The 20,759-nt window shown below is 38.1% G+C and overlaps 4 protein-coding genes and 1 long non-coding RNA gene across 7 annotated transcripts in view; 3 read left to right on the top strand and 2 right to left on the bottom strand.

Moving 5' to 3' along the window:
* LOC146449336 (uncharacterized) overlaps window positions 1-3,622 on the bottom strand; it is a 102,856-nt gene extending 99,234 nt beyond the window's left edge. The window contains exon 1 of the long non-coding RNA XR_014860684.1: window positions 2,763-3,622. This is a non-coding gene — a long non-coding RNA (uncharacterized LOC146449336). The remainder of the gene's footprint in view (window positions 1-2,762) is intronic.
* LOC146449337 (uncharacterized) lies at window positions 138-3,114 on the top strand. The gene has a single exon (XM_085101792.1). It carries the CDS (start codon window positions 232-234, stop codon window positions 2,593-2,595), a length of 2,364 nt encoding a protein of 787 aa, XP_084957918.1. The 5' UTR covers window positions 138-231; the 3' UTR covers window positions 2,596-3,114.
* An 821-nt stretch (window positions 3,623-4,443) lies between the features above and the next one.
* LOC146449334 (rRNA 2'-O-methyltransferase fibrillarin-like) lies at window positions 4,444-19,149 on the bottom strand. 3 transcript variants are annotated; one of them, XR_014860680.1, is made up of 11 exons: window positions 19,109-19,149; window positions 18,968-19,024; window positions 17,587-17,709; window positions 16,627-16,692; window positions 15,878-15,972; window positions 15,003-15,179; window positions 13,943-14,075; window positions 13,386-13,498; window positions 6,844-6,989; window positions 5,682-6,025; window positions 4,444-5,383 (listed from the first exon to the last, which is right to left on the bottom strand). XR_014860680.1 is itself a non-coding variant. In XM_085101804.1 (10 exons), exons 1-10 carry the CDS (start codon window positions 19,119-19,121, stop codon window positions 6,001-6,003), a joined length of 948 nt encoding a protein of 315 aa, XP_084957930.1. In that variant the 5' UTR covers window positions 19,122-19,149; the 3' UTR covers window positions 4,444-6,000. The 3 variants fall into 3 exon arrangements, 2 of the variants coding, with proteins under 2 accessions (XP_084957930.1, XP_084957931.1); XM_085101804.1 differs by having other exon boundaries at window positions 4,444-6,025; XM_085101805.1 differs by having other exon boundaries at window positions 4,444-6,025; window positions 17,587-17,706; window positions 19,109-19,136.
* Window positions 7,648-8,804, top strand: LOC146449335 (uncharacterized). The gene has a single exon (XM_085101625.1). The coding sequence runs from the start codon at window positions 7,805-7,807 to the stop codon at window positions 8,606-8,608; it is 804 nt and encodes a 267-aa protein (XP_084957751.1). The 5' UTR covers window positions 7,648-7,804; the 3' UTR covers window positions 8,609-8,804.
* A 14-nt stretch (window positions 19,150-19,163) lies between the features above and the next one.
* Window positions 19,164-20,451, top strand: LOC146449333 (ATP synthase F(0) complex subunit g, mitochondrial-like). Its single transcript, XM_085101808.1, has 2 exons — window positions 19,164-19,311; window positions 20,059-20,451. Exons 1-2 carry the CDS (start codon window positions 19,227-19,229, stop codon window positions 20,316-20,318), a joined length of 345 nt encoding a protein of 114 aa, XP_084957934.1. The 5' UTR covers window positions 19,164-19,226; the 3' UTR covers window positions 20,319-20,451.
* Window positions 20,452-20,759: the final 308 nt, after the last annotated feature.

The following is a 20,759-nucleotide window of genomic DNA, read 5'->3' as shown; positions in this document are numbered from 1 at the left end:
CCCTACACACACCATCCCCTAGCAATAGGAGTGTTCCTGACCGGTATTGTGTGACCAGGAGGGCTCCTGGTGTGACAGAATCTTTTTGAGATAACCGGAAATAACGTACGTGCTCTTTTCATTTTCCAATTGCGAAATTACTTCCTGTTAAAGCGTGTTTCGTAAGGAAAGTTTCATCATCGTTCCGACGGTACATTTCAGACATTCACAGCACACAGTGTAACAAGAAAGATGGCCTGCTATAAATTGCTTCCTCTTTACAAGATCGTGTTGATTTTGACGCCAATCGGACTGAGTGTAGGCCAGAAAAAAATGTGCTCCAAGATATTCTTCCAGGACATTAACGAGAAGTTTATGCCATGGGTACAAGTTGAAGGAGTGTACGATATCTTCTCGGAGAACAACGGTTTCCCCGTTTACTTGAACAAACCTTCAAGTCTGTTCTTTTATTATGCGGAAAGCAAGGCACAAGGTGGGAAGGTTTTTGTGTTTGGGCATAAAGTCGGAGAGGTTTTCGGCCTCGCTGCACGGCTTCCTTCTGACTTCGACCCGAAAACTTGGCTCTCTTCGGGTTCCCTGAATAAGGATGATTTGTTTGGTGATGTAGTGAACTCCTGGATGTACTACAATCCACTTAGTAAAGCTTTCGAGACTGTTCAAGGCTCACCGTATATCAAAGCGATTTGTGTGGATGATGACTATTTTCGGTGCGATTCAGATAAAGTTTACTTCAATGACATCATAACCGGAAGTCAACATGAAATTTTGAATCCTCAGGTCGACTTTTTTGCAAAAATACGTGACGTTTACAAGTCTACTCGACCCGTTTACCAACACAACCGACAAAAGTGGTATTTGTACTACCGTGATGGCTACTGGCTGGTAGGTAGCAGTTATTCAGGTCCATACGGCGATTATTTTCGTGTTCAAGACTTCGCATTAAGACCGGAATACATCACTCATGACTGGGAAATTTGGACTGGAACGCGATGGACTACGGAAAGTGGACTAAAACTCAAATGCCGTGGAATTGCCAATGGTGAAAACAAGTGCCTGGGAGTTTCACCTTGCAATGGCTGGGGTACCTGTGTTTTCACCACAGGTAACGAGAGTGTTTGTCTCTGTCGGGATATGGCGTATGGGGCGTCCTGTGGACAAAGGGAACTGTGCACTGATCCTGGGGTTCCTGATTCCGCCATCACTGTCGTTAACACCGGAAAACGACCTGGTGATATCGCTACTTCGTTTTGCACGGCAGGCTACAGATCTTCACCAGCGGAATTTTACATCTGCGAACCAGAGGGTGGTACTAATAGCTGGTTGCTTGAATCAGCAAAAACATGCCGCGTTCCTAGTCCAGCAACCGTTGATCCACACCCTAATAACCCGGGAACACAATCCCTCGGACCTGCGGATCCCACGGAATTCTATCCAGGGGGGCCCCCAGAAAGCTCCTTCCCTGATGACAACAATGCCTTGGATAGATCGGAGGGGTTTATGATATTCGTCATCGCTTTCTTTGCGTGTCATATTCTCTGTCCTGTTTTTATATGGCTGGGTATCTTCCTGGTTAAAATAATCCGCTGTTGTTCCCGTACCCCGCCAGGAACCCCTGAGCGTTTGCAAGCTGTTGGAAAGATAGGTGATGGGCGCTACATTTTAATGATACGAACCTTTTCCGCCTTCTTTAACTTCGCTTTCTGGGTGTGGCTTTGTTCCGTTTGTTTGTGTCTGTCTACACACCAACACGGCAGTGACTTCTCGTTTCTCTTTTACTGGGCTGTTGCTATGTGTGGCTTTTGCGCAGTTTCCGTGTCGATCGAAGCCTTCTTTTCTGTGGAAAGAAAGACGTTGAGTCATATGGTATCATGGGACTACATTCAGAGCTTGCACGCGACCCCTCCAGTGATAATGATGCATATAGAACGATACAACTGGGAACATTATCGCGACGCTGTCTACAGAAACAACCCTAACACGGGCCGAATGGAGTACGAGGGAACAAGAGAGGGAAAAAGGAAGGTTGGAAGAAAGTTTCAAAGTGAGCCTTTTGTTTACGCAGCATGGACAGACGAGTCCAAGCGGAAAGTTCAGTTCGATGGAAAGCTAATCAGGCTTAAGATTCTCTTAGATTTCACACTTGAGGGAGCAGCCACCCAATTTTTTGAAGCTCAAAAGTTTGCTCTTATTCAGAAAACGGAGCATTTGAATGTTTATTACGACTTTGAACGCAAGGACAGTGTCCCTAATCACCACTCGGATGTCCTGCTGTGCCCTAACAAGGATTCCGTACCACTTTGGATAAATGAGTTGTCTTTTTGGTGTGCTACCTTCCTTCAGTTGTCTTGGCTTTATAGATGGCTGTTCGTCTCTTACACTTGCCCACTTGAATACACTCTGAAGAAGAAAGTCTCCTGCGACGGTTTGCCTAGCCCCATCACGCAGACCGGATCCCAACCAGTCAATCCAGCAAATAGTTCCGGACAAACCGGTTTTCAGCAAGTCAGTCCCACTTCAACTAATGAAGAGAACGATGCTGTAAAACAACCGTTGATGCATGGGCATCAGAACAACATGAATTACATGACAGTATAGTGGAACGTTCCTTGTCAGTATAGCATTGAGACGAGATCTCTCAGAATCAAAACTTAAACCTATGAAGTTGTGAAGAGGTACTTTGCTGTATGGCAACATTTTAAATTTTAAATCTGTGGCTGAAATCCTAAAGTGCGACCATTCAAATGAAAGCTACTGAGCAGTACTTTCCTGTGGTGCTGTTTATTTTGCTGTACAAGGTGGTTCTAACTTTTGAGTCTGTGGATGAAATCCTAAAGTGTGACCATTGAAATGAAAGCTACTGAGCAGTACATCCCTGTGGTGCTGTTTATTATGCTGTACAAGGTGGTTCTAACTTTTGAGTCTGTGGACGAAATCCTAAAGTATGACCCTTAGTGAAAGGTAGTGAATGCTTTCTTTTTTCTTGGATGTTTTAAATTATTTTGAAAAACAAAAACTCCAGTGGAACAGCAAGTTTATGTTTTCCCCGATTTTAAGCAATGTAACAAAATAAATCGTAGTTATGCGTCTTTTTTTGGAATAAAAGATTCAAGAGAAGCTATTTATTTTCTCTTGCCAAGCATGAAAAACAATAGTTTAGACTTGGTTTTATAAAAGATATCATGCGCCGATCACTGAATTCAAAACTTTGGCATCCTTCACCAGTAGCCCCCCAGTGATATGAACTTTAGAAGATTTATTTAAATTCCCGTCCCCGGGGGCCAAATGTCTTTCAAATATCTTTTCCCTCTACCCCGCGTTCCCCTCGCTTCGCGCGCGTCCGATTCTCTTTCTAGCGCGCGGTTGCTACGCTGGTTACTCCTCAAGGTGAAGAAACTAATGCTCAGCCTCAATGCGTGGCTGTTCATGCTTTAGTGACACAGATATCTTTATCACATCTTCGAAAACTCGAGTGAGCCATCGTTCACAAAGGCCTTTGTTCAAATCCCCCACCCCCTCGGGTAAAGATGTAATTCCGCACTCCCTTAATTCCCGGGCACGGTATACAGTGAAATATCCCAGGGGTATACCTCTGGATGGAGTTTCGAGATTGTTTCTCGCATAACATGATCAGGGCCGTAGCTTGATATTTTTGTAACGGGAGGAGGGAGGGTGGGGAATTGAAACGAGCGTCTTGGGGTGGTCTGGGGCATGCTCCCCAAGAAAATTTTGAAATCTAAATGATATTTTCAGCATTTTCCGCGAGATATTTCGTCAAGAAATCAATCTCGATCAAGTGTAAAATGACGGGTATTTTTAGAGCTTACAGCAATTTTGTCGAAGTTTTGTTAACTTGATACACATTTTGGCCTTTGTATACTAAACAAGTATAGACAACTAACCGGCTAAGTCTATTTCGTGCGTAAAAGATGTCCTCAGTTGGATTTTCTTTCAAATAAACCTTTATAAATCCATCGTAAATTTTCAAGTTAGTATTGTACCGAACAAAATATAAGTACTTACCTACCTAACTCGGACGAAACGTAAGGTTCAGTCACTTACGCCAGTTTGGTCAGTTTCATGTGATAAATGACCTCTGGGGAGAGTACCAAGCATATCCCCTCCCTCCCCTCCCCTGGAATTTGGCACTCTCTCCAGGTTTCACTCGGCATATTTAATCAATCTATAACAGTCTTTTGTCTTAGAATCGCTTTCCTTTTGTTTGCTATTTAATCAAGACAAGTGAATAAGTTGAGAAAAGTTGCAACGGTAAACTAATCATAGTAAAGTTCAAACAACGTATCTACACCTAACGCTCCAGAAAGTGAAAAGGTTTAAAAGAATCCTCCAATTTGTTTTTGGGGGCAATTGCCCCCTTGCCCATCCATTAGCTACGGCCTTGATATTTATCACAAAGGTGAAAAAACTAAGCAATGACAACACATCTTTATCCAAAAAGACTTCATTCAACCTCTGTAGACAACTTACAAGTACGTATACAGATACATATTTGTTCAGTTATCATTTAAAACGTCCTTTGGTCATGAGTGTTGCTCTAAGCCTTAAGACTGTACATATAGTGTGAGTTTAATCACAGGAAGCTAAATTGCCCTTTACTAATAGCACAGTTTGTGGTAGATGCATGACATTTTTAATTCAGATTAGTAAAAATGAGTTGTAAAATGGATTCACCAAACTGAATTTGGCAAAAATGTGACGTTTCATGGCAACCTGAGTTAAGTTTCTTCAAATCTTCACATTATTTTGTGTTTAACTCGTCATCACAAATCTATTCATGAACTTGATTTGTTATTTAATTCTAACCAGGCAGTTGGGCAATTCACGTGATGCTGTTTATAGACAGTGAAATTTAATAAAACTTGCCAGTCTGTCACTGAACTTAGAACAAAGACCTCTGGGCAACACTTTCAAAGTTTCAATCAACGAGCACTTTGAGAAATAAATTTATTGATAGACCAGTAAAAAAGAAAGACTTTCCAATACTCAGTTGAATCTGACGTTGCTCACCCTACACGTGGAAGAAATAGAAAAAAAAGTATTGCATTCTTCAAGTAATATATCAAACACAGGGAAGAGTATGTAATCCGATTTCCAAGCACCGAAAAGTGGGTTGCTGAGTGTTCTTTAGGCTAACTTCAAAGTGTTTGGAAATGGATGAAACACTCATTCAAGTGTTTGATATACATATAGCTTCTCAAATCATTGACAATTCTTGGAGAAATTCAGAGCAAACGTTCACCAAATTCTATGCTAATTTAGATCGCATTTCCAAAACCACCTGCTTTACCTTCATGAATTATTAATGAGTTTGAGAAGTGAATTTATAGAGACCACACAAGGCTGTTGCCTAACAGGAGCTCGGTAGCTTGGGGCACCCAAGAAAATGCTCCGGCCCCAGTTGTTCAAAGGCCGGATAACTTTATCTGCTGGATAAGGCACTATTCAGTGTCTAAACTATACTTCACATTAAATGTTGAACAAGGTTTTAGTACACTCCCAAACTTAACTGTGGTTGGAGTGTGCATATTCGCTTGTACAAGGAGAAATACTGAAATATTGGCACAGATTAAAACTTTCGGATAGTGACTTATCCACAGGATAAAGTTATCCGGCCTTTGAACAACTGGAGCCTGGACACCAGAGTTTTTGCAGGAGCACTTAACACTTCACATGTTGGGGTTCTAACTTCTCAGCTTTTGGCCTTGTGGGCTCTTAGAAATTTGTCGTTGGCAGCAGCCTTGTTATTAATACCACTTGGTTTGATGAATGAAGGATGCAGTTTCATCCTAAACATGTACACACTAAAAAAAGCTGCGACCTTCTTGAAAATTTAATACCACTTACAAAAATGGGTTAGCAGAAAATGTCTCCCTGGAACCATTTTCAGTTCACATCCAAATAATTCTTCATAATCAGTGACTTTTTTTATTCAAAACAAACGATAAGTTACAATAAAATCCTAACAAAAGAAATATAATGCTACTATTTATCCTTCTTTGGTGGAGCTCTGTAAATGAAGAAGTAAACAAAAATTTAATTTAGAAGATGCACACAAAAATACTACACACATGCTATTATTTGACCACAGGGAAACACATCACTTCAAGATGGAAAGCGAGTTAAAGGAATTTGAGAGAACTGAATTCGGATGTAGTTGTACTTTGGCCCTTTCAGGGCTCCTTCTAATAACAGAGCCAGTTTTGACCCTGACTAGACCACCCTGGCATAAATAAATAAGGGATGTGTATGGCCAACTTCACTGTTATCCACAGACTGGGTTTATGTGAACAACATTCTCTGGATTTTGTGGTCAGTGCAACTTAACCAAGAGCAATAATGAAAATAATAATCTTGAATTTCACTTGTATTACAGCTAGGATGTAGTGTGCAAGTTGTGATTTAATTTTTTCCTTGGTTCATTTTTTATTTTCCTATGTTTTATACTCATTATCGTACATTACCATATACAAAAGGAAAGGAAAATAAAAATTGAACCATGACATGTAATCATATAAAAAACATTCGGGTTTTAATTCGATTATCACCATTGTAGCAAAACATGCTCCTTCAATCATGTCAATAATCAGCAATAAAACACTAAGATTTCCATATGATAGCAAAGCAATTTTTCCTTTTCAAGGTTCACTGTATCCACTCAGTGACGTCTCAAAAACATCATGGTCGTAAATCATCGCTAGCAAACCATGTAAATTTTAAAAAAACAAACTCAACACAGAACATTCCAAAATGAAGTAAGTTGTAACAGACTACCATACAACTGGAATGAGCTCATAGTTTGCATATAAGCCATGGTGCTTGTCTTACCTGTATATCCCAACAACTACAGCATGATCTCTTTCATATGGCTCTAGTGTTAACTGTTCCTGTGGCTTCATTTTCTCTGCTTGCATCTTTTTCACTTCTCCCGCAAATACTGCAGCAGGTTCCGCTGTGGAATCGATGCAATTTGCCTAATGACAAAGCGACAAAGTAAGATAAAAATCAAGGATAGAGAGAATACCAATGCCCTGTTGTCTGTAAGCAAAAATTGGGACTACATTTAAACTCCTCCTAATGGGCCTAATTTCCTTGGACTTATTTCCTTGCCTCAACCACTAATCTGTTCACTCAAACATTGATTCGTCTTTCAGAAACCTTCCTAAAGCTGGAACTTGACAACTGCACCTCTCCAACGTCTTGTAATAAAGGAGGAAGCCATCATAATGTTGTCAAAACTACCAAAAAAATAGGCAGTCTCAGACTGCATGTGTCTACTGCAGTACTGGTATAGAAATGTGATATAAAAGAATTGAAGAAAAGGGAAATAAGACTGAAATGAAAACGAAGAGGGAGGAGTGGAAATAGGATAGAGATAAAAAAAAAAAGGGTTGTAAAATGTTGCACAGAATACTGGTGAGAAGAGATTAAGCTGGTATCGTTTACCACAAACATTTTGTATGAAGAGAACTGTAACTTTATTCTAACATAAACAATATATTATAGACCATAAAATGACGCCATAAAATGTTCAAAACTTGGCAGTGAAACCACTCGCCTGCAGCTCGTGGTTCCACTTGAGTTTTGAACATTTTTTGACGTCATTTTATGGTCTATAAGAGTATAGACGGAGGGAGGTGTGAAGGTGCTGATGCGGAGCGGACGTGTTTTGCTGTGCTCCCGCAAAAGATGAAATTTTGTCTCAAAAAATAGCTATAATCGTTATCTTTTCAAGTTACTATATTTATTATTTGTGTGTAGCCCTACTAGTTATCGAAATTTGCAAATTATGGTAAGAAAAAGTCATTCGAAGCAACCCAAACACCTCGTGGCAGCTCATGGCGCTGAACAAGCTCACCAAAGCGACGAAGCTTTTCAAGGCGACGAAGCTCAAGCATCTGTGGATACAGAAGAGTTTGTCTCTTTACGATCAGTTCAAGAAATGCTGAAAGTACAAGAATCGATGCTACGAGCGTTGTTTGATTCAGTCGTGAAATCACTGACGGCGAGAGTGGATGGTGTGGTTGAGTCGGTTAATTCCCTCAAAGCAAGTTTGGAGTTTTCCCAAAAAGACATCGAGGAACTTAAGCCCTTTGCGTCTAAGCTTGAGGAAGCCAAGGACGAGATTGATCAGTTAAATTCAGACCTGGCTCAACAAGAGCTAAAAGCGGAGTATCTAGAAAACCAATCGAGGAGAAATAATATCCGTATTAAAGGAATTGCCGAAGGTGAAAAGGAGAATTGGGATGAAGTTGAATCGAAAGTTAAACATGCCATCAAAGCTAAACTTGATTTGGATGTCGACATTGAGAGAGCTCATCGTGTGGAGCGACGGAAGAAGAGAGGCAGTGCCAACGCAAATGAGCCACGCACAATAGTGTGCCGTCTTCGCGACTGGAAGCAACGTGAGCAAGTTCTAAGGAAAGCTCGGAAAGAAAAGCCCGTTGGATTACACATCAGTGAGGATATCGCGTTCGCAACTCTGAAAAAGCGGGAGGCTCACCTTGAGAAGTTTAAAGCTGCTAAGCAGGCGGGTAAAATTGCATATTTTGTACTCGATCGCTTAGTCATTCGAGATAAATCATATGACTAGTTTATCATCCATGCCATTTTATAATTTGGACGATGATGAATTTCGGCTAACTCTCATTGAATTTATGAATGGCGGTACCATCAATTTTGATCCTGATAGATTAGCTCAGTTAAAGTTTAATCCTTTGTTATGTGAATCCTATAAAAATTTCAGTCTTTGTAAAGACAATGATCCAGATATGAATTTTTATTTAAAAAACAATAGCTGTGAATACTATACTGAAGATAGCTTCAAAAACATGTTAGCCGAAAACGAAAGTCGCCTAAATTTAAAATGCAGTACCCTTGAATCTAGCCTTTCGTTCCTCCATATGAACATTCGTAGTTTAAATAATAAATTTGATAAGCTCACAAATTTTCTAGGCCAACTTGTAGTGAAATTTCCTATCATTGGGATTTCTGAGACTTGGCTTGATGATTGTTATCATTTTTCCGATATAGCGGGTTACAATTTTTTGCATAAACCTAGAGTTGATCGCATTGGTGGAGGTGTTGGCCTTTACATTTGTGAGCATTTAAATTACAAAGAACGTCATGATCTAGGCTTCCCTGGGGACAAATCTGCTGAATCCTTGTTTGTTGAAATTAATAGGACAAAAGTAAAGAACATAATTGTCGGCATTATCTATCGACCACCCGACTCGAAGTTACATGAATTTCTGTCTGACTTGGATCTAGTACTTGGGAAAATTTCCAAGGAAAATAAGCTTGTATTTTTAATGGGTGACTGGAATTTAAATCTAATTAACCATCATTGTCATAAAGCGACAAGTGATTTCTTAGATTTGTTGTACTCTAGGATGTTTTTTCCACTAACAACACGTCCCACTAGAATTACGGCGAACAAAGCTTCGTTAATAGATAATATTTTCACGAACGATCCACTTCGTCCCTCAATAAGCGGTCTTTTTCTCAATGACATATCTGACCATTTACCGATATTTTCACTTATCATGTATAATAATACTACCAGTGATAAGAATAAATGCGTATTTTTTCGTGAAAAAAATGCGCATAATCTAAGTGTATTTAAAGACGAGTTAGGTAAGATAAACTGGACTGAAATGCCTGGTTTAAATGATCCTTCCTGCGCTTATGAACTCTTTGTTGGAAAGTATACTACAGTTTATGATAAATGTTTTCCACTCAAAAAAATGAAAGCGAAACGGTTCAATCTTCGTAAGCCTTGGTTTACTAAAGGACTGGCTAAATCCATAAGGAAGAAAAATATGTTATATCAGTCTTTTCTTAATAACCCTAACTCTTCCAATGAAAATGCATATAAGTCGTACAAAAACAAACTTACTCATTCTCTTCGAGTTGCTAAACGTTTATATTATGAAAAACAAATTGAAAAATTAAAATCAAATGTCAAGGCTACCTGGAAAGTTCTAAATGAAATCCTTAATAGAAATAAAGGAAAGCGTAGCTTGCCATCTATATTTAGGGCAGATTCTCGAGAAATTTCCAATCCAAAAGATATAGCTAATTTCTTTTGTAAATATTTTACTAATATTGGCCCCAATTTAGCTAGCAAAATTCCTGTATCAGAAAAGTCGCACAATTCTTTTTTACCTCCAAAACTAGTTAATTCAATATTTCTAGATGCTGTAAATGAGCAAGAAATTATTGAAATATGTAGCACTTGTCGTTCAGGTACTGCTGTAGGTTATGACAACATTTCTATGAACCTAATTAAAGAATCTATCGATTTAATTATTTCACCTCTTACATGCATAATTAACTTATCCATCACTTCTGGAATTGTACCAAAACAATTAAAAATTGCTCGAGTTATTCCTTTATTTAAATCTGGTGAGCAGGATATATTTACGAACTACCGACCGGTGTCTGTTTTACCAGCATTCTCTAAAATCCTAGAGAGAGTAATGTACAATCGTCTTTTAATGTTTCTTAATAATCATAACATTCTCTCTGACAATCAGTATGGTTTTCGCAAGCATCACTCCACCGCTTATGCTCTTGCTTGTTTATATGACAAAATCTCTTCCGCCATTGACAATAAGGAATGCACAGTTGGTATTTTTATAGACTTGTCCAAGGCCTTTGACACCGTTGATCATAACATTTTGATTTCAAAATTAGAGCATTATGGTGTTCGTGGCACTCCACTTAGATGGTTCGAAAGCTATCTAAGCAATAGACAACAATATGTGGAATTTAATGGCGTTAGGTCGGAGTCTTGCGAAATTAAGTGCGGGGTGCCTCAGGGTTCTATACTAGGTCCCCTACTTTTCCTACTCTATATAAATGATCTGTGTAACGTGTCGAAGGTCGTGGACTTTATTCTTTTTGCAGATGATACAAACATATTTTTCTCCCACAAAGATTTTAACTTGCTTCCTGGAATCTTGAATTCTGAATTGCTTAAATTAACTCATTGGTGTCGAGCAAACAAACTGTCCATTAACTTTAAAAAATCAAATTTTATGGTTTTTAGACCACCCCAAAGGAGGCAAACACTTGATATATCTATTCAAATTGACAACAATGCAATTAAACGTGTGAAAGAAACAGTATTTTTAGGTGTTATCCTTGATGAGCATTTGTCATGGAAGCCTCACATTCTTAGTGTTTCTAGAAAAATATCAAAATCAATAGGTATTATTTATAAGTCTAGTTTTTGCCTCCCCAAAACCTCCTTACGTTCCTTGTACTATAGTCTAGTTTACCCTTACTTAATTTATTGTGTTTCTGTGTGGGGATCGACGTATCAGTCTAATTTAAATCGGATTATTGTTCTGCAAAAGAAGATAATTAGAATAATATCAAAAGTTTCTTTTGATGCTCATACCGGTGTTCTTTTTAAAGAACAGGAGATTTTAAAATTCTCTGACATTTATTTATACCAAATAGGTAAATTTATGTATCTTTTTAAAAGAAGCTTACTTCCAAATTATTTTCGTGATATGTTTACTGTTGCAAGTCAAATACATTCTTATAAAACAAGAAATTCCAACCTTTTCTATATACCTTATTGTCGAACTAATCTTCGAAAATTCTCAATTCGGTTTCAAGGTCCTTCGTTTTTCAACTCGCTAAGTCGTGAAATTCAAAACAGTGAAACTATCAGTTTGTTTGGCAAACGACTTAAAAAATTCCTTCTATCTAAGTTAAATTGACTCTTTGTTGAGCTACACACCTTTTCTTTACCTTTTCTTTCTTTTCTTCCTTTTCTTTTTTTTTTTTCTTTTCTTCTTTTAAAAAAAAAAATTTAATTGGAAATTTCAATCAGTACCCTTAACTTCTATGGTTTATCCAATAGTTCTAGGAAGCCTATAGTTAATAAGCCCCCGGCTTCTTTATAGGCTTCCTAGCCTTTAACACATTTAATATTGTAAATAGTCAAGTATGAATATTGTAATAGTAAGAATATTGTGTGTCGTCTATAATGTATTTATGTTGTATTTTTTTTGTTAATGGCAAATAAATTGAATTGAATTGAATTGAAATAGACCATAGAAAACTGCCGTCGATTTGTTAAATATAATCTTACAACGTGAACCACAACTTTGTACTAAAAGCAATGCAGCAAAGTTCAAAACATAAAGTACTGAAAGCAAAGTTGTAATCTGAAACGTAGGCATAAAATGCAACAGAAACTATTAATTAATCTATACTGAACTTATGAATGGCAAGTATCATTCTTTAACCCTTTGACTCCTGTCGTGTTTCCATAGTTTTCGCATAAATTAACTTTTTCCTAGAGCGGTTTAAACTGAATAAAATGCGCAGTAGATAAATAAATATCGTTGGCTTCCAAAGCTGACGTAAAATAATATGGTTACCTATTAATCGTTTGCCGAAAAACACACTTGAACGCAAAAATATTGCCAAAATTCATGGCATGTTGATGAAGACCTTTGGCATATGAAATTTCAACCCGCTTATGCAAATTGTCCTTGATTGCGCATTTGTCACTTCTCAAACGCATATATGAATTGACAAAGACACAAAAATCAACAAAAAGCTTTCTAAAAAAAACATTTTATTGAAATAAACGATGCATTTGCTATTAGAGGCAAAAAAACTTTCAGTTTTTATGCGTGCGTGCAAACACGCACGTAAAATTTGAAGGCACTCCGTGTTTGTTCAAAGCGATCACTCGCAGTAAATTCGGGCACGTTTGCGATGAAAATTACAGAAGTTACAGAATTCTGGTTCAAATCATCACTTAAACTATTTGTAAAAAGCAAATCAACATCGAAAAACATCATTTACCGTATTGTCGCCATTGTCCTGATCCGCAAATACAATCGCCTAGATGTCGGTCAGTCGAGGATTAGCGTCGGCTTTCGATAGTATTCCATTTGGGATTCCTGTGGCATTTACACTCTTACACTCTTACACTCTTTCACTCTTTCACTCTTTCACTCAACCCGATGACATAGTGTCTACGCTTCTCTAGAAGCCGTAGACACAAAAATTGTCAAGTAGTAGCAGGATAGGGACCAGCACAGTTACTGTGTAGCATCTACAGTGTAATTTCTCATTAATGTATCAGTACACTTGATCAAACATACAGAATACAGGAACTGATCAATAAAGACAGAATGTCCTGATGCAAATTCTCTCAACTACCAACATAAGACATTATAAGAGAACAGCAAGGGGAATATGTATATTGATATTGGGGCTTACAGGGATAAGAGAGATGGTCGCCTGTGATGGTAACTCAGGTATGATTGTAATGGCAAGGGCAGTAAACATCAACAAACAACACTGAACCTTTTACGAATAAGAATGTTATACATTACCTTTATTGAAATGACAAAGTGTCCTCCATTTTTGAGAAAATTGTGAGCATTTATAGCAACAATACGAGCCTGGTCAGGTTGGGCGACGTCAGCAAAAATAGTATCTACCATGCCTAGAAGAAAGGGGTAATCATTCAGTAAAAGCACTTCTTTTAAATCTTAAGGACGGTGACAACTAATCTCTTAATTATCTCTGAAAAATGCATGGTTACCCCCAATTTTCTTTCAAGATACCAAAGACGTTTGCTAAGTTCTGCTTTCTCCGCATAGTTTTAAACCGCCCAAAAATATTCCTGTATTAGCAGGTACCACCCATAGGAAATCTGAGTATCTCGAGATGCGCAGAACGTATGCACAGTAACAATAGTAGGCACCATCCTTAAAACATGTACTGTGTTATGAATTAAATACAAAGAGTCAATGCCCTTCAAACCCTGTTTGTACCATATAAATCAGTGCCACATAATTCCATCAGGTAGCATTGTTTACAATTCACACTTTACACAGGACAATGTTTCTTCAATCGAGTGTATTAAGGCAGCAGCACTTGAACTCACCAACAAGCATTCTGTATTTGTGTGGATGTCTTGCATCTTCAATGATTGGAATCACATTTGTTCTTTTTTTCGCTACATTGATTAGGTCACGCCCTGATCTGTGAGAAAATTCCACTGCATACACAAGGCCATCCTAGAATATCAAGAAAAAACATATCAGGAATAAAGTTTAGTAAAATTAATTAATGTACCACTCTCAGCATTGGGAATTACAGCCTGTCATATTTCTAAAATACCCAAGTAATAATATTCTCAAAATGGCTGTGCATTATTTTGAGATCGCCCTGTAATGCAGTGCAAAACCCATTTATTACTGTATAGCAATGGATTGCATTTTGCATAAAAAATCCAAGACATCTATTTAAATCTGAAACATATCCAATCAAAAGGAAGATTTGGAATACAACTGGAACTAAACAGTAACATTCTAACTGTATAACTTATACATCCATTCTAGACTACTCTACTGGTATTTCCTTGAAATAACAAATCACCTACAACATACTGCACATTACTTCCAAGTCAACAATGAACTCCAACGTTGCACAGTGTAATTTTGTTGGCAACAGGGAACTGAATCAGTGAAAAGTGCCAGAGCAGACACATTCACTAGCTGAAGGTTTCCTTGTTTAAAGGGAGAGTACCACGCTAGTTTTGTTCACACATTGAAAATCGAAAAGACGCTATTCGGTTGATTTAATGACCAAAATTCCATTAAAAGACTATCAGAATGCAAAGAAACTATCTACAGGTATTTTCGCCGGCAGATGACCAAAATAAAAATGGGTTCAGATTTGAAAACGTCGGGCTGACATTTTCAATTTTCGCTGTTGTAACGCACTAAAAATGGGTTGTACTATATTTTGGTTTAACCTTTCATCTCAGTAGAATCACTATTTAATATTTCTTTAAATTAGCGATTTAGAAATTAATTAATTAATTAACATAGTGTTCAAAATTTAAAATTAGTGAATTTTTGACCAAAATCATGGTATCTCCCATGATACTGCCCCTTTAAGAAACATTTTGTATGTCTTAGGCCAAACAAGACAATACTTACAGGACCAACAATGTCAGAAACATGAGATACTGTTGTCCCTGACGCAGCACCAAGATACAGCACTTTAGAACCAGGAGCCATGTGGATCTTGTCAATTCCACCAAGGATAGCAGCGGCTAACTTTGAGCGAAATGGATTCCATACTCTGTATTCAATTTTTTCACCCTCAACTGCAGCCTGCAATGCACAGTAACAAAATCAAGCAACATCAAGTTGCTCTGTCTAAAGACATCTACCATTTTGCTGATATTTGAGAAAGCTTTCTGCTGTAGCTGCACTACAATGCCACACTTCGTACCATTTCCATTTAAGACTTTCTTGTTTGGAATTTTTTTGAAACATCCAACATAGGGTCCATTCTGTCAAGGTTGTATTCCAGATTAAGAATACAGCTGTACCTACAATGATTACTAAAAAAATCCCTCAAAAGAAGTTTTTGGAGCTACCAGAATATCCATGAATAATAATAGATATTAATAGATCTTATGTGCAATGTTGATACCTGCTTCAACTGTGAGATGTGTAGCTGTAGCAGACTGATCTTTGTTTCCATTGTTTCATCTTTGTTGCTATGTTTGTGTGTTGCAAGTGTAAACCAGCTGGCTTATAACTTGTTATATTGTTATATCATTGGTGTGGACCAAGCTTAAAGTAGTCTCCCTCATAGACGCTCTTTTGGCTTATCACGCAATCTTTCCTCCCCAAGGTTGTGTGATGAGCCAAAAGAACATCTGCGAGGGAGGCTAGACTTAAAGTGGCAAAAAATAGACTTTGTGTGGAAAAATACTTGATCACCAATATACAAATGTAAAACTCACACTTTACAAACACAACCACACTTGAGCAACTAACAAAACAAAACAACAGACACTTACGTCAACTGATATTCTTTTTTCACCATATACAGATTCTCCAGGGACTATGTTCTTTGTTACCAATGCATCTTCCTTTCCACGTGCAATGAAAACCCCTAAAAACAAAAAGCAAATTATATGGCAAATTAAATCCACAGTAAATTAGTTTTTTTTTATGTTTCTAACTCTGTACTTGTTCACAAGTTCATTTTGATCCACTGCATCTACAATGGATCAAAATCCAGTGTAAAATTCACACCAGTACTACATGTAGTACCCAGCCATAAGCCAGAGTGGTATCTTAGAACCCTATGGCCACACAATTTTCATGAAAAATTCAGCTTGGCTTTTGAAATGTTACAGACGGACATGTTTTCAGGACACCTACTTTTCAGTTTCTGACTAATTAATTTTTTGCGCCTGGTAAACCAACTTGTTTCATGATAAAACCAGTGATCCAGTGTATGTGATCAGAGCAACAAAGTATCTGGAAGTATTGCCCGCCCACCCCTCCCCTGCCCCCTCCTCAATCCTGGACACTAAAGATTGCCATTGATGTTGCTGTTGTCGCAAGAAACACCTTTCTACATTAATTTCTTTTAAACGTTTGATGCACTACGACTCTAGAACACATCACAGCTATTAGCAATGTGAAGAAAGTGACATGGTTAATATTTCACAAAGTATTTTGGCTGTAAAGATTTAAACGGTTTTCAAGAGGTAGATGGTATGTTAACTAAAAAGCACTTTTAACATACAATAATACTCACCTTCATGTCTATGTGGCTCAATGGCAACTTTAACTCCACCTTTAAAACCACCACGTCCACCACCACCTGAAGGCAAGAACAGATAACATTTTGTTATTCTCAACACAACACAAAAACCCAAATGCATGAAACTGGCACTAACTAATATACTATGTAATTGAGGATAAAATCATTAACACTTCCATTACAAGGAGAAGTTGGAATCTTATATTTTGAGTGACCATATGCCTTTTCGTTAAGCTCTAAAATAATGTGAAATTGGCAATGCAGAATAATTATTCGCTCGTTGATGAAATCTTGGCTGCATAACAATGAGGACAATTTCTGGGCCCAGTTGTTCATAACCTTATTAAGCTAATTCTGGATTAATGTGAACTTGAACTTTGATTTCGAGGACTCTTTTGTAAATCACTTATTAGTGACATTGATTTCCTCAATAAAGATTATTATTATTATTATTCAAGTTTAATTACTAATCTGTAAAGATTCTTCCAAAAGATTTTTGGCTCTCAGTTTTGACTTAGACTTTTCTTTAACTTTAGCTTGAAATTAGGTTTTAAAACCCCTTTCAGAGCGAGATGAAAACCTCAATTAACTTTTAATCATAGATTAGCGAACAACCCGGCCCTGAATATAAAGATCACATTTTCATACAAATTGAGATAAAAAAAACCCAAAAAGTTGGGAAACTGTTTTTCAAGTTCACCGAAATGCAATCTCTTTTAATTTTGTCTACATTTTGCCTACCATGCTCCTTTTTAGCTTCCTTGTTTTTCTTTTGTGTTTTTCCATAGTTTTAGGGGCTATTTTGAGGTGTCATCCAATTCCATACCCAGCTTATGTGTTAAAATTTCTCCAAATTCCATGACCTACACTGTAGCCCCTTTAAACAGTCAACCAAACATCAGTGACACAAAAGATATAATACTATACAGTGTAGTAACAATAATGTTGTCTCACCTCGACCTCTTCCTCCCCCGCGTCCACCGCCTCTTCCACCTCTACCAGGTCCCCCACCTCTGCCACCGAAACCACCACCAAAACCACCACCTCGACCACCTCCACCACCACCGCGGAAACCTCCTGTTAAAGAACATTTAACACTATCAATAAATCACAAGAAAAGCTCATAATGTACTACTTGCATCATGTTGACAATATCCCAGTATGGTTTTCAGCTGGCAAAAGAAAATGTTGCTCTGGTCTCACCATGAAATAGCAAGTAGATTTATGGCAAGTAGATTTTTTAGTTATTTGTTCTGAGAAAAGTATGAAGAAGAATCCAGTTGGATTGCAAAACACTTCTTCCACCAGACTGTGTCAGAAACAATGCACATTGGACACATGTAAGTGTGGATGTTTTCCTCAATCTTCTCAGTTTACATTAGTCATTTAACACAACCATGGTGTCAGAAAATCTGAGGGAGGCATGAACAGTACTGCCCCCTTTCAATATTGTTTCTTGCAATTTTGCAAGCAAATCTTGCAACCAACATTGAGACGGCAGGGTTAGGCTGAAGTTATCCAATACAACAATGGTTTCAGAGACTCTGAAGCTATGAGCAAGACGCCAGGTTGAATAAGCAGCAAAATAGGGAGCTTAAGCACAGACGTTCATGAGCCACAGATGGTAAATGAAAGTCAAAAGCAAAATCGTGCAAAAAAGGAAACATTCGACTTCCGGTTGCCATCCGTGGTTCACGAACATCTGTGCTTAAGCTCCCAATTGTCTTTCATAGTACAAGAACATTTGTATGAATGACCAGATCAGGGCTTGTTCACACCATCTACATGTAGCTGAAGTCTAATAGCCTGTGAACAGGCTCCCAAGTGGGCTATAGGGCGAAAACAAAAATCGAGCTCCGCTCGCCTGGCTATACCCCACTTGGGAACCTGTTCACAGGCTTAAGTGTAACCATAGTTGAGAGTGGCAGACAGCCAACTCTCTCTCTCAGTGGACACATATCTTTAAGATGGACACTTCTCTGAAACAAACACCTTTAGTTGGTCTCTGGTATAATTATTCAATCACTGTCCAACAACTGAACTCTCTTAAAGATCAGTTGGTGCTGATCCTTCCGGTGTTTGTCTTAGAGAGAGTTGGCCGTGCTTGCAAGAATTTATTATAAAGTGTTGAACACGTTTTTCATTGTCTTGCTGCCATCCAAACTATGAATAGTAGATCGGGAAGCACGACTCGCACCTTAAATCGCATTATCTATCAATTATATAGCATAAATGTTGCAGCAATTCTACAAACGGCAAGAAAATCGGCAATCATACTGAGCTAATTATTACAGATCGCGTTGTAAACAACACACGGTAGAACTTGAAGACAAACCTCGACCACCACCACCACCTCTACCGCCGCCTCCTCGGCCACCACGCGGAGAAAAACCTGAAAAATGTTTCCTTGGTCAGCAAAACAATCCCATCGGAGCAAAAATAAAGCGAACAGCTTAAAATATTGCACAAAATTTACCTGGTCTACCCATCACAAATTCTCAGTAACACAAATTTACGCACGTGGTGTGGTATGCAACTGCGCATGATTAACTACGCGCTGCATTGTGGGAAGCTCTCTTCGCCGGTAATCCAAGATGGCGCAGAAGTTGGTGAATTTTGGGCAGAGAGTTGCGGCCGCTACTCCTCGTTTGGCCACTAGATTGTCATTTCAAGCCCTCGGTAAGGAAATTTCGTGCAACATTGACGGTATTCTTGTATTTTTATTCCGTTCTTTCCTCTTTTCTTACCGTATTCTCTAAATGAAGGCGAACGTGTGACGGTCCAGCAAATTAATATTAGACGCTTTCGTAAAGCAACGCGATTCCAAATTTCATGGCTTTAAAACCTCGGCCAGCCGTTGATAAAATTAAATTAAACATCGCACTGCAGACCACTACACAGAAAAAATACAATGATAGAAAGGCAACTAGAGCAGAGACAAACAAATAGTCTGAAATATGCATTGTAAATTTCTCCGGTATGAGAAGTCATGCACTTGAGTTTATATTTGGCTGGGTTCGTTGTAAATTCCAGATAAGAGGCAACTGAAGGACGGAAAATAATAAAGAGTAAACTTTTTTTTCATATTTGTTAAGAGCAACCCCACCCCTAACTTTGAACATTTGAAATTTTTGGATTGTTCAAACTCAAGAATATCACAATGCCACTGTTTTGATATTATATATATTCGACATCTCAGATGTTGTGATCAACCCCTCTCCCCCAAATGCAAGTGACTGGATATACTATGTGACTGTCAGTTTTCCAAAGTGGACATAACATATGTTTTCAAAATTTGTATCTTAGCCAAAATATCTTCAATTCTCTCAATAAAAAGAGAGTGAGAAAGATGTGTTTGCTAACATCAGAGTGAAGTGCATAAACTATTCAAAAGAAAATATGTAAAATGCTGTGTTTCCATTTTAGGCTTGGCCAAGAAAGCGCAGCCCCATGCTAACAAGTTCTGGAATAATGCCAAGGTAGAAATGCTTCCACCCAAGATGTCTGACTGGCCTGCAATCAAGAAAAGCTTTATTGGCCTGAAAAATGCCGCTGTTTCTGGGAAGTTTCTAGATGTCACAGTCAAGGAAGCTTGTGTGAATACCCTGGTTGCTGCAGAAATTGCTTTCTGGTTTTATGTTGGAGAAATCATTGGAAGAAGAAGTCTCATTGGTTACAATGTGTGATGAACTCTCAAACTGTGACGATCTGTTTTAATATTTCATAGCAATGTGTGTTGAAAAGCATTTTGATGTTTGTGTAAAAATTCAGGTTGGGTTTTTCAGTATCCTGATCAGGGAAATAAAGGAACTAATTTGAGATTGGCTCGTTATTTTATCTTGGTTTGGTGTTCTAAAACTGAGAATTATTACAATGTTAGAGAGCGTAACCTGAATGACCCTACATCAGGAAAATCACTTCAGAAGCTTAATTGCAAAGAGCAAACAAGTTCCATAAAAGTGCCCCACTATAATTATTTAAAATAGAGTCCTAAAATGATGACATCACAAAAACTAAATTGATGAAATTATGGGATTTGTTAGTATACTCGGAAAGAGCATGATGAAAAATGCCTACTTTGCCAAAAATCGGCATCTTATTGCAATTTGGGGGCGTCATTGGGGCAT

The sequence above is a fragment of the Pavona decussata genome, unplaced genomic scaffold, assembly GCF_977016875.1.
Source record: "Pavona decussata unplaced genomic scaffold, jaPavDecu1.1 SCAFFOLD_602, whole genome shotgun sequence".
Classification (NCBI taxonomy): Eukaryota; Metazoa; Cnidaria; class Anthozoa; order Scleractinia; family Agariciidae; genus Pavona; species Pavona decussata.
The sequence above is the reverse complement of the archived record's forward strand: the minus strand, read 5'-3'. Positions and strand labels throughout refer to the sequence as shown.